Consider the following 12561-nt stretch of genomic DNA (forward strand, 5'->3'; position numbering starts at 1 on the left):
AATGTGGAACTCGAGTGACTGTGACAGTTGCATTCCAGGTGGAGATGTCATTTCTACCCGTAGGAGAGACTTGGACCTGAGGGTACAGCCTCAGAGTGAAGGAACCGCCCTCTGGAACTGAGATGAGGAATTTCTTCAGCCAGAGGGTGGTGACTCTGTGGAACTCATTGCCATAGAGGACTGTGGATGCCAAGTCACTGAGAGTGAGATAAGTTCTTGATTAGTCAGGGGATCAAGGTTTACAGGGAGAAGGCAGGAGAATGGGGTTCAAAAACATAGCGGCCATGATCGAAAGGTGGAATAGTTCCAATGGGCCGAATGGCCTAATTCTGCTCCCATGTCTTATATTCAGATGCTGACTTGAAGGCCGTCGTATGCCTCAGTGTTCACCTCATCGATCATGCACCATTTCGCCCGCTGGGGCTGGGGAGCCTGGCCACAGAGTGGGATTAGGCCCGTCTGCATTTGCTGCAGTACCCAGTGCAAACACTGGGGGCAGCTAGAGAAACACACAGGGGAGAATGGATTAGAAGGATATGGTGACGGGGAGTGGACCCACTCTCACAAGCCAGCTGAGCTGAATGGACTTGCCCAGTGCTGGAAATGCAATGAAATGCCTAATCCCAGTTTGTCAGTTACTTACAAGTATGGATTAGCATTTCGGTGTGTTAATTTAGCATTAGCAATTGATTGCAAATTGAGCTGTTGCAGTTGGAAAAAGAAATCCCTTTTAAATCGTTTTTGGATTTCACAAAAGACTTGACCTTTTTTCATTAATGAAGATTTCTGTGACCGGAGAGAGTTCTTTTAATAAAACACAAGTGAAGATGCTTCTCCAGTGGATGCTTTGTACTTTCTCACCAACTGAGTGATGCTGGGCAAGGGTTTAACGTAGAATAATTAGTCTTGCATGTAATGGTTTTTTTTATATAAAGATGTTTCATTCATAGAATTTAAAAGGTAGTGTGAGCTTGTGTATTATGATCCCGGCTGATGTTACTGCTGATATCTTAGATCCCACACCAGAATGTGCCTTGATAGATCGTTTTTTGGGGGTGTTTTTTGTTTTGGTTTTAATGAGTTGTATCTCATTGAAATACAAGCATGCAATGCTGCAGGTTTGATTTTAATAATAAAACAAGAATTTGTAATGTAAAAGCTATGAATATAGAATAGATTAAACCAAGCTACTTATATCTAACACAAATATAAAAGATTAAGGGGAAATGTTTAATCTCCTTAAACCAAATAACTCCTTTACAGATTCCAAAAAATACTCCTTCCCAGATCCCAAAACATCCCCTTACGGTACTTGTAATAGCGAGAATCTCCTTTTCCATCCCCTCTGCAGTGCTAAATTTAATTAGCTTCAACTCCCAACCTTAAAAAACCCAATATTGTTTTATTGGAGCTTAAACTTGCTCAGTTTCAAATAACCCCTTCAGGGATTTGCTCAAGCACTTCTAGTCTGTAATTATTGCTAAACTCCATATAATGACATCGCACATTTTTAGTAAATCTAACTTGGCTCTCCCTTACTTGAGCAATTGGTTTACACATGTAGTTTCAGCCAAGTGTCCTACAGATTTGACCCACAATATTGGATGTTTCCCTTAAACTTAAAAAGTCCACAACCTTGCATCGGAAAACTGTGTAATCGATTTGCTCATTAATTCTCCTGAGCTAAACTAAAGCCTGTTAGTTCTTGAAGGCTATCTCTCTCAAACTGTTGTAAAAGAAATCATTGTGGCTCCAGCAAAGCAGATGTTTAGATGCTGAAAACCCTTATGCCACTAGTTTGAAATCAAAAATACAAGCTCAAAAATAACTGATCTTAAAATATGTATAAATTGCTGCACGTGACTCCCTCTGGACAACTAACAAATTGAAAAATTAAAATCTGAGTGGCTATTCCAATTTGCTTAAGCTTCAGAGTTTGATAATAATTTGCCTCTGTGCACTACACTCCTTGCTTATGCAGCAGAGATTGTGTTTATTTGACCTGTATGTGACGCATTGGCTTGTTGTGAGACACCGAGTGGAAAATAGCCAATTTTCCACTTTAATAATTGAAGCAGAATAATTATGACAACACATTTCCAAAGTCCTGCGTACTGAGAGTGTGAAGCATAGAAATTGCTCATGGTGCAGTCCTGAAAATATGCTGAAAGGCAGACAATTTATCAGTCAGCATTTGATATTCATTTTAAATCACAGCGTTGAACAAATGGAGTTCTGAGAGTTCCATAATGAACAGCTTCATCAAAAGGGAGCTGGTTCCCACACGTCTGATTCAATGGAACATTCACAGCAATCACGAGAGCATAATGAAAGAAGGGAAAAGAAAGTGAGATACTGTGTCTAAACAACATTTCTCCTGCTTTAGTTTGTCATCTTTGTACAACTGACAGGAGAAAAGAGCAGCATTTGTACCTCAGGGTGGTTTCCAAATGTTTTGCAATCAACTAAATCTTTTTAAGGTATTGAAAAGTATATTTTACTTTACCCAGTGAGCGATGAACATGTGGAAGCCTCTATTGCAGGACTAGACCGGGTAAACACAGGCCAGACGTTCCCAATGACTCAGATTTACAGAATCAGGGGGTCATAGTCCAAGGATACGGGGTGGGTCATTTCAGACTGAGATGAGGAGAAATGTCTCCACCCAGAGAGTGGTGGGCCTGTGGAATTCTCTGACACAGGAGGCGGTTGAGGCTAAAACATTGAATGTTTTCGAGGAGTTAGATATAGTTCTTAGGGCTAAAGGACTCAGAGGGTCTGGAGGAGAAAGCAGGAACTGGAAACCGAGTTGGACGATCAGCCGTGATCGTAATGAATGCTGGAACAAGCTCAAAGGGCCAAATGGCCTCCTATTTCCTGTTAGGAACACTTAAGAGACGTTTGGATAGATAGATGAAGAGGAAAGATTTAGAGAGGTATGGGCCAAACTAGTGGTACTAGTTTAGTTTAGGAAACCTGGTTGGCATGAGCAAGTTAGACCGAAGGATCTGTTTCCATACTCTGTGAGTCTGACATCTAAAAATCAACTGGGAAGACTGGGATATCTTTCACTGGAGCGTAGGAAGTGGAGGAGATGACATTTTAGAGTTTCGTAAAATCAAAAAGGGCATAGCTAAGGGAATGAAGCGGGTCTTCTCCCAAGAGTGAGTGATGGAGTGCAAAACTGGTGGGCATATTTTTAAACTGAGAGGAGAAGGTTTTAAAAAAGACATGAGGGAGAATGTTTCCACACACACATTCCTGTGTGGAATGAACTGCCAGGGGAAGTGGTGGGTGCAGGTACAACTACAATGTTTAAAAGGCATTTAGAGAAGTTCATGAATGGGAAAGGTTTGGAGCAATGTGGGCCAGGAGCAGGCAGGTGGGGAGTAGTTTAGTTTGAGTGTGTGGTTGGCATGGACTAGTTGGGCCGAAGGGTCTGTTTCCCTGCTCTGTGGCACTATAGCTGGCATTTCTGGCTGAGTCAGGATCACTGATGTGTCCCCCTTTGTTGTTGCTAATGCAATGTCCTTGCTGTTGTCATGTCATTGTAGGTCAGGTTTTCACTGCTGTTTTTAAGTGTGAGAGCCAGGAGTGACTGACTGTCACAGTGGGTCAAAAGCCATACAAATCTGCAAGGCCCCATCACCTAAATTTCAGCCCATTGCACCCATGTCGCAGGGCTAGTAAACCAGGGACGTGGGCTAATGTTCTGGGGACATTCGTCCGTGGCAGGTAGAGAAATTTAACTTCAGTAATAATGGAATTAAAAGCCAGCCATGGCACTGTTGACTGTCAGGAAAATATGACTTCAATAAGCACGGAGCTGGCTTTACAGGATAACGTAACTCCTGTCAATTGCCACCCATCTGGTTCACTGAATTTGTATGCAGGAAGGCGATCTGTTGTCAAGCCTGGCCTGGACGTGACTCCAGATCCCACAGCAATATGGTTGCTCACCCTAGTGAGGTGCTCAGTTCAGGAGCAAAGTGAGGCTTTGCCGGCAACGCCCTCACGCTGTGGAAGGATGAGAATGTTCTGATGCCTGCAGTTGGGGCTCTAACCAGTCATTTGTACCATATACGTTTTGATGAGCCCTGCACAGCTATATTCTGTTCAGTTATTCTCCGAATGAGTAGAGACGTAGGTAATTCTTTTTAGGAATAAATGGACAACAGCTGTTTCCAGTGGCTGACGAACCTGGTAGCCAAAGGCAACAGATTTGAGGTTTTCAGGGATGACTGTAAAAAAGCCATGCAACATGGTGAGAACCATTCTGTGTGGAACTGAAAGTGGTTAGGATTTGGGCCACGCTGTCTGTGAGAGTGAGGTGCATTCCGGATGTTGTTCTTTTCATTCTTTCATGAGATGTGCAAGTCGCCAGCGAGGCCAAAACCTGTTGCCCTTCCCTAATTGCCCCTGAGCTGAGCATCTCGCTCGGCCATTTCAGAGGGCATTTGAGAGTCACCCACATCGCTGTGGGTCTGGAGTCACGTGTAAACCAGACCTGGTAAGGTTGGCAGATTTCCCTGACCAAAGGGCAGTAGTGAACTGGATGGGTTTTACTATTATCATGGTTGTCATCACTAAGACCAGCTTGCAGTTCCAAAATTTACCAATTAAATTTAAATTCCACATGGAGCCAAGGTGGGATTTGAATCTGTGTCACTGGAGCATTAGCCACGGCCTCTGGATTATTAGGCCATGGAAATTATAGCCTACAAAAGGGAATAGGGTCCATACTTTAAGGAGGAAATGACTTTGGAATATGTGGAGAAGGACTAACTAAATTAATTTGAAAAGAGTCAGTACAGGTTCTGGGCTGAATGGCCTCTTGCTCTACTGTACTGTTTCCCGATTGACTGATCGTTGCCTGCACTGTCACTGATGTTCTTTGTCCATTATCCTGTTTTAGCTTTTTCATCTTTGTATCCTTAACATTAAGAATATCCTGCAGAGTTCAGAGGTTGCTATCTGGTTACTTTTAAACTTGAGAAAGCCGGGGTCCCCGAGCTTTGATCCGATTACCTCTGGCCCTACCTTCTGCCACTTGTTATTCAGCTGGGAGTTTAAATCAATGCTGCCGTCTCTGAGCTTTTTGATGATTCTAGTGTTCACTTTGTTGTTCACCATGGAACTGAAACTTCTCCCATTGTTCAGAATGAGTATAGAAAGTCTAGGTGCCCCAACGCAAAATAAAATATTCCTGTCAATGCTGAAGCCGAATCTAGCCTGTGTCTCAGGTATGTACGTCTTTCTTAGAACCTGCTAATGGGTTTGATTCTATTTTTCTTGTGGCATCAGTTACATTATTCCCCAAGTTCGTACAGATTTCGATCCTGGGTGGTCTTAGTAAGTCTGACCGTGCATGGAGTCCTGTGAATGCGGCTGGTCTTCAGATTTTATTGTCACGTGTACTCGAGTGCAGGAGTACAGACAAAGCTGTATAAGGTCCCCATTCTCCAGCGTCATCTGAGTATACAAAAGACAGGATTAAAAACCGAAGCAAAAATAAAAGAAAAGGAGATGTCCAAATCATTCCCCTACCTCCAGACCCTTTGATTCCTTTAGCCCTCAGAGCTATATCTCACTCTTTCTTGAAAACATTCAGTATTTCGGTCTCAACCATTTCCTGTAGCGGAGAATCCCATAGGCTCCCCACTCTGTGGGTGAAGACATTTCTTCCCATCTCAGTCCGAAATGGCCCATCCCGCATCCTTAGACTGTGACACTCGCCCCACCCCTCCACCCCCACTTCTGGACTCCCCGGGACATCCTTCCTGTTTTTACCCTGTCTCATCCAGTTAGAATTTTATAGGTTTTCCGAGACCCCCGCCACCCCCATTCTTCGAAACCCCAGTGAATATTGTGCTTCAGGTGGCACAGTGGGTCAGTGGTTAGCACTGCTGCCTCGCCGCACCAGGCACCCGGGTTCAATTCCAGCGTCGGGCAACTGTCTGGGTGGAGTTTGCACGTTCTCCCCGTGTCTGCGTGGGCTTCCTCCGGGTACTCCGGTTTCCCCCCTCAGTCCAAAGATGTGCAGGTTAGGCCACACTAAGTAGCCCATAGTGTTAAGTGCTTTGGTCAGGGATAAATGTAGGGTAGGGGAATGGGTCTGGGTGGGTTACTCATCGGAGGGTCGGTGTGGACTCGTTGGGCCGAAGAGCTGTTTCCATTCTGTAATCCAATCTAACCAGTTCAGATTATCTTCATACATCAGTCCTACCATCCCATAAAAGGGATACTGAGGCACTAGAGAGCATTCTGGTCTCATCTTTGTTTAGCACCAAGTGATTGTCCCTTGTAGGGATACCTCAGAGTACAGTTGGAGACTGAGGGCTAGGCTTAACAGGATGTCCTTAAAGTCAGAAAGATGGATCATAGAATCCCTACAGTGTGGAAGCAGGTTATTCAGCCCATCAAATCCACAACGACTCTCCAAAGAGCATCGCAGCCCCACCCAAACCCTATCCGAGTAACCCTGTATTTCACGTGACTAACCCACCTAGCCTGTACATCCCTGGACACTATGGGAATTCCTCATGTAAAAAATGAGGTCTGCAGATGCTGGAGATCACAGCTGCAACTGTGTTGCTGGTCAAAGCACAGCAGGTTAGGCAGCATCTCAGGAATAGAGAATTCGACGTTTCGAGCATAAGCCCTTCATCAGGAATAAGAGAGAGAGAGCCAAGCAGGCTCCCACCCTAACCTGCACATCGTTGGATTGTGGGAGGAAACCGGAGCACCGAGAGGAAACCCACACAGAGAGAATGTGCCCGAGGGTGGAATTGATCCCAGGTCCCTGGTGCTGTGAGGCAGCAGTACTAACCACTGAGCCACATGTAGAGAAACTGTTCAGACCTGTTGACAGGAACAAAAAAACCAGAGTCATCTATCCAGGAAGAACAATAATAACCTGTTATCATTGCACCTTTATTATAACCTCTTCATCTTGAATGTTTTAACTTAGTAAAATATCCCAAGGTGCCTCACAGGAGCACAATAAAATAAAATATGACACTGAGGGGAGGGCGATGGAGACGGTGGCATAGTGATAATGCAGAAACAGATAAATATCCTGAGGGCATAGCTTCGAATCCCATGACAGATTTTAAAATTTGAATTCAGTAAAAATCTGCAAGGAGCTGACCAAATGATGAGCAGTTGGCTACTGTTGTGACAATGCTATGGTTTTCAGAGGTGTATGTAGCGCTGGATTTTTTTTTTGAAGAGAGCTTTTAAGGCAGAGGTACAGAGCTGTCTATTGAAAGCCCTTAAATATACAGCTTGAGGCACCTTGGGGATTTTTTTTTCCCCTAAGGTTGGAACAATAGAAGCAGCCTGAACGGGTGAGGCCAGCTCCCCCAGAACCAGGAGTTTTAGTTTTAGCTTTTCAGACACAGTTGCTGGGGACTTGAAGCTGGGTTTGGAAGCTGCAGTACATCTCTCCCCACTGCTCTCACTCTCTCTGAGATTTCTCTTGGTTTTTCCACCTGGACTAAAGAATTGCCTGTGAGGCTATCTGAATTTGCCTTTGGAAGTGTGTTTTTGGAAGTTATTATACTGGAACTGTTACTGTTTAGTAGTTAATAGAACATAGAAACATAGAAAAATCCAGCACAGTACAGGCCCTTCGGCCCTCGACGTTGCGCCGATCGAAGCCTACCTAACTTACACTAGCCCAATAACCTCCATATGCTTATCCAATGCCCGCTTAAATGACCATAAAGAGGGAGTGTCCACCACTGCTGCTGGCAGGGCATTCCATGAACTCACAACCCGGTGAGTAAAGAATCTACCCCTAACATCTGTCCTATACCTACCACCCCTTAATTTAAAGCTGTGTCCCCTAGTAACAGCTTACTCCATTAGCAGAAAAAGGTTCTCACTGTCAACCCTATCTAAACCCCTAATCATCTTGTACACCTCTATCAAATCTCCCCTAAACCTTCTTTTCTCCAATGAGAACAGCCCCAAGTGCCTCAGCCTTTCCTCATACGATCTTCCTACCATACCAGGCAACATCCTGGTAAACCTCCTCTGCACTCGTTCCAATGCCTCCACATCCTTCCTATAGTATGGCGACCAAAACTGCACACAATACTCCAGATGAGGCCGCACCAGAGTCTTCTACAACTGCAACATGACCTCAGGACTCCGGAACTCAATTCCTCTACCAATAAAGCCCAGTACACCATATACCTTCTTCACAGCACTAAATAATCTATTATCCTGTTAAGTTTTCCAGGTGAGTTAATTATTCCCATTCCTCCTTCCTTTTGTTTGTATTTTAACCACAGAGTATGAATAAAGTGTGTTTGGCTCCAATCGAATTACGTTTGGAATGCAACTTCAGACACTTGTCTTTAAAATAAGAAAAGATTGGGGTTTAGGCTATCATCTTAACATTGAGGAGGTTTGGACTGGTCCATAAACGTGGTCAAAGAAGGCAGCTCCCTTCCACCTTCTCCAGGGTGTTTAGGGATGGGCAATAGGCACTCTCATCCCGTGTACAAAAGGGCCATTCGGCCTGCTGATTGAGCATTGAACAGTACAGCACAATTCAGGCCCTTCGGCCCTCTGTGTTGTGCTGGCCTTTTATCCTACTCTAAGATTGTACTAACCTACGTACCTTTCATTGTACTGACATCCATGTGCCTGTCCAAGAGTCACTGAAATGTCCGCAATGTCTCTGACTCACTACCACCGCTGGCAGTGCATTCCACGCACCTACCTCTGACATCTCCCCATTTATGGGGTGGCACGGTGACTCAGTGGTTAGCACTGCTGCCTCACAGCACCAGGGTCCCAGGTTTGATTCCAGCCTCGGGCGACTGTGTGTGGGGAGTTTGCACATTCTCCCCGTGTCTGCATGGGTTTCCTCCCACAGTCCAAAGATGTGCAGGGTCAGGTGAATTGGCCATGCTAAATTGCCCATAGTGTTAAGGGAATTAGTCAGAGGGAAATGAGTGAGTGACTCTTCGGAGGGTCGGTGGGGACTGGTTGGGCCAAAGGGCCTGTTTCCGCACTGTAGGGAATCTAATCAAAATAACCTTCCTCCAACCACCTTTCAAAATGATGCCCCCTGGTGATAGACATTTCAGCCATGGGAAAATATCTCTGGCTATTCACTCTATCTATGCCTCTCAACATCTTGCGCACCTCTATCAAGTCACCTCTCATCCTTCTTCACTCCAATGAGAAAAGCCCTAGCTCCCTCAACCTTTCTTCATAAGACATGCCCTCCAGTCCAGGCAGCATCCTCTCTAAAGCTTAATTCTCAGAGGGCTGTTCCACTTGGCTGATTTTCTTGGCCCATCCCTTCAAATATTTATCCACTTTCCTTTTTGAAAATTATTGCTGAATCTGAAACCACTCCCTGACCACTCAACCTGATTTTAAAAAAAGTAAAATGTATTCCCACATTGCCTCACGTGCTAGTGAGATGTTTTGTTACATTGTGTTTCTGTCTGTCACGTGCCTGTTTTCCCCACCAGTCCGTCTGCATTCTCCTGAGAAACAGAGTGTGATACTGTCAGTGTAGAGTCCCCATGAGGACTTGACGTTGTTGTTCCTTAGACCTTGGGTGAGTGAATCTGAACGGCGTTCTATCAGCTTTGGAATGTAACCTTGTGTTAATAAACCAAAGTCATTTAACAGAAGCAAAGGGAAAAAGATGCAAAACAGAATCATGTTTGCTCCCAGTGAGGATTTCAAAAGACTTTTGATGTTATACCTAACCCACTACATCGTCATGGAAAGAGATCACAGCTTGAAGGGTATCATCTTAACATTTGTTGAGAGCGTTTGGTCTGGTCCATAACACTGTTGATTGCCACAAAAACCCATCTGGGTCACTGATGTCCTCTGGGGAGTGATATCTGCCATCCTAATGTTGTGAAACTTGAAAGGGTTCAGAAAAGATTTACAAGAATGTTGCCAGGGTTGGAGGGTTTGAGCTACAGAGAGAGGCTGAAGAGGCTGCGGCTGTTTTCCCTGCAGTGTCAGAGGCTGAGGCGTGACCTTGTAGAGGTTTATAAAATAATTAGGGGCATGGGTAGGGTAAATAGACAAAGTCTTTTCCCTGGGGTCAGGGAGTTCAGAACTGGAGGGCATAGGTTTAGGGTGAGAGGGGAAAGATATAAAAGAGACCTAAGGGGCTTTTTCACGCAGAGGATGGTACGTGTATGGAATGAGCTGCCAGAGGATGTCATGGAGGTTGGTACAATTGCAACATTTAAGAGTCATCTGGATTGGTATATGAATAGGAGGGATTTAGAGGGGTATGGGCCAAGTGCTGTCAAATGGGACTAGGTTAATTTAGGATATCTGGTCGGCATGGACGAGTCGGACCAAAGGATCTGTTTCTGTGCTGTACATTTCTGAGAGTCTCTGACTATGTACGAGGGAGTGTTGGCCACTGAGCTGTTGTACATAAATTGTGAAAATATCAAAAGCCTGCAGGGGACAGTGCCACTGAAGTTGCACTTTAATATTGAAATGGTGGGTGAGCAAATTTTAACAGCAGCTTGTCGTAATTGTTTCCATTTTGTTTACGTAAATCTTACAAATTTCAGGGGCTGAAGGCTGCAGACAACGATCCCACTGCACCCCCTTACGACTCGCTGTTGGTGTTTGACTACGAGGGCAGCGGCTCCACGGCAGGATCTTTGAGTTCGCTCAACTCCACAAGTTCTGGAGGAGACCAGGACTACGACTATCTGAATGACTGGGGCCCGAGGTTTAAGAAGCTGGCAGATATGTACGGCGGTGGCAGTGACTGCTAGGAACTCTCGCTTCTTTCCAGCGCAAGTGGGAATGTTTGCAGACTTTTTAAGAACTTCTGACCGATTTATTTCCAGCAGCAACACACACACACACACACACACACACACACACACACACGAAAAAAAGAGCTAGGCTTTTACATGTTAGTCAACTGGTTAAAACGCACGTTGAAGCTTCAGTACAGGCTGCAAACTACTTGCGTGAGTGAAGTTATCAGTAAACTGACACTGTTTTAAAGGAAATATTGATAAGAGCTCTGTTACACTTGAATCTCAAAGTACAGAAGCACTGGGATTTTGTGCCTTTTTGTACACTTTTTTGATCTCCAGAATCATTAGATTTATGTTACACGCTTTAAAAGTACCTGTGACATTTTTGAAGTGATAATCCTCTTTTCTTGATCCTCTCCAACAGCAACACAGTGGAGGGGCTTAGGGGAAACTCAGTTAGACAATGGTGAGCTATTCTCTGCTTTTAGTTTAAATAAGACGCTAAAGACACCAAATCTCCTGTTTTTTTTTTAAAAACATGTAAGTATCGCCTTTTGTTTCAGTGGTGAAAGTGAGCAGATTTCAGACTACGGATTTTGAAAAGCACTGCAGTACATTTGAAACGGGCTGAGACTTACAGAAGGTTACCCTGATGTTTGTCACAGTGCTGTGAAACTTCCATTTTCTCAAGCCAGAAAAGAAAATGAGAGTTTAAGTTCAGCCTCGAGCTGAAAAATGGTATTAATTTTTTTTTTCTTTAAAATCTGTTGTACAAAAAGAAAGTGTACATAATGTTGAGAGACTTATTCGACAGACCAGTTCCAAATCATGTTGTCAGAAAAACAAACTTTGGACAATTCAGATTTTTCTTTTTTGCATGTTTTTACCATTTTGTTTTCACGAAGGGAATTGGTGTTGACGAAGAAATGCTTTTGGAACAAGTGGTGTTGACCAGTTTGAAAATTTAGATAGACCATGACAACTATTTTTCTTTTCTAATTCTTAACTAGCACAAATGTTTTACATGGTTTGTACCAAATACCAAGAGGGGTGGGAGAGATGCTGGTAGCACATTCATTAAGGAACAGCTTTTGAACCAGGAGAGAATTGTGACAATGGCTTTTGCCTATTTTATTGTGTACCAGAATCAAAACATTACACCTCTGGCCCGGATATAAATTAAAGGCTACTTTTGGAATTTTTCGCTGGGGTCTGACTTCATTTTATCAGCATGTTGCAGGAAATGTCTGTCTATGATCAACTGCATCATTTGCCTTCATGGAAATCAAGGATTTCTCCGGTTTACAGCAGAGGAGAAGGCCCGTCATATCCACACTGGATAACAAGTCGCTATCCAGCTTCATCTCACTGGGGAAGACATGATGTTGGAGGTGCTGGTGTTGGACTGGGATGGACAAAGTCAGAAGTCTAGATTAGAGTGGTGCTGGAAAAGCACAGCAGGTCAGGCAGCATCCGAGGAGCAGGAAAATCGATGTTTCGGACATAAGCCCTTCATCAGGAATGACAAAGTCAGAAGTCACATGACACCAGGTAATAGTCCAACAGGTTTATTTGAAATCACAAGCTTTCGGAGCACTGCCCGTTCAGGTGAGCCTGTTGGACAATAACCTGGTGTCATGTGATTTCTCACTGAGGAAGAGTCATCCCAGGTTCAAAATATTAAAACTGATTCTGTCTCCACAAATGCTGCCAGATCTGCTGAGTTTCTCCACTTTTCTCTGTGTTTGTTTCAGGTTTCCAGCGTCTGCAATATTTTGCTTCT

General features: G+C 44.1%; 1 protein-coding gene across 1 annotated transcript in view; it reads left to right on the top strand.

The window, feature by feature from the left end:
- The window catches only part of LOC132815116 (cadherin-2-like), a 213676-nt gene extending 201700 nt beyond the window's left edge, over positions 1-11976 (top strand). Inside the window, exon 16 of the mRNA XM_060823890.1 lies at positions 10578-11976. Coding sequence (XP_060679873.1) covers positions 10578-10787 — 210 coding nt within the window. The 3' untranslated portion in view covers positions 10788-11976. The remainder of the gene's footprint in view (positions 1-10577) is intronic.
- The last annotated feature ends 585 nt before the right edge of the window (positions 11977-12561 follow it).

Source organism: Hemiscyllium ocellatum, chromosome 4 (genome assembly GCF_020745735.1).
Source record: "Hemiscyllium ocellatum isolate sHemOce1 chromosome 4, sHemOce1.pat.X.cur, whole genome shotgun sequence".
Classification (NCBI taxonomy): Eukaryota; Metazoa; Chordata; class Chondrichthyes; order Orectolobiformes; family Hemiscylliidae; genus Hemiscyllium; species Hemiscyllium ocellatum.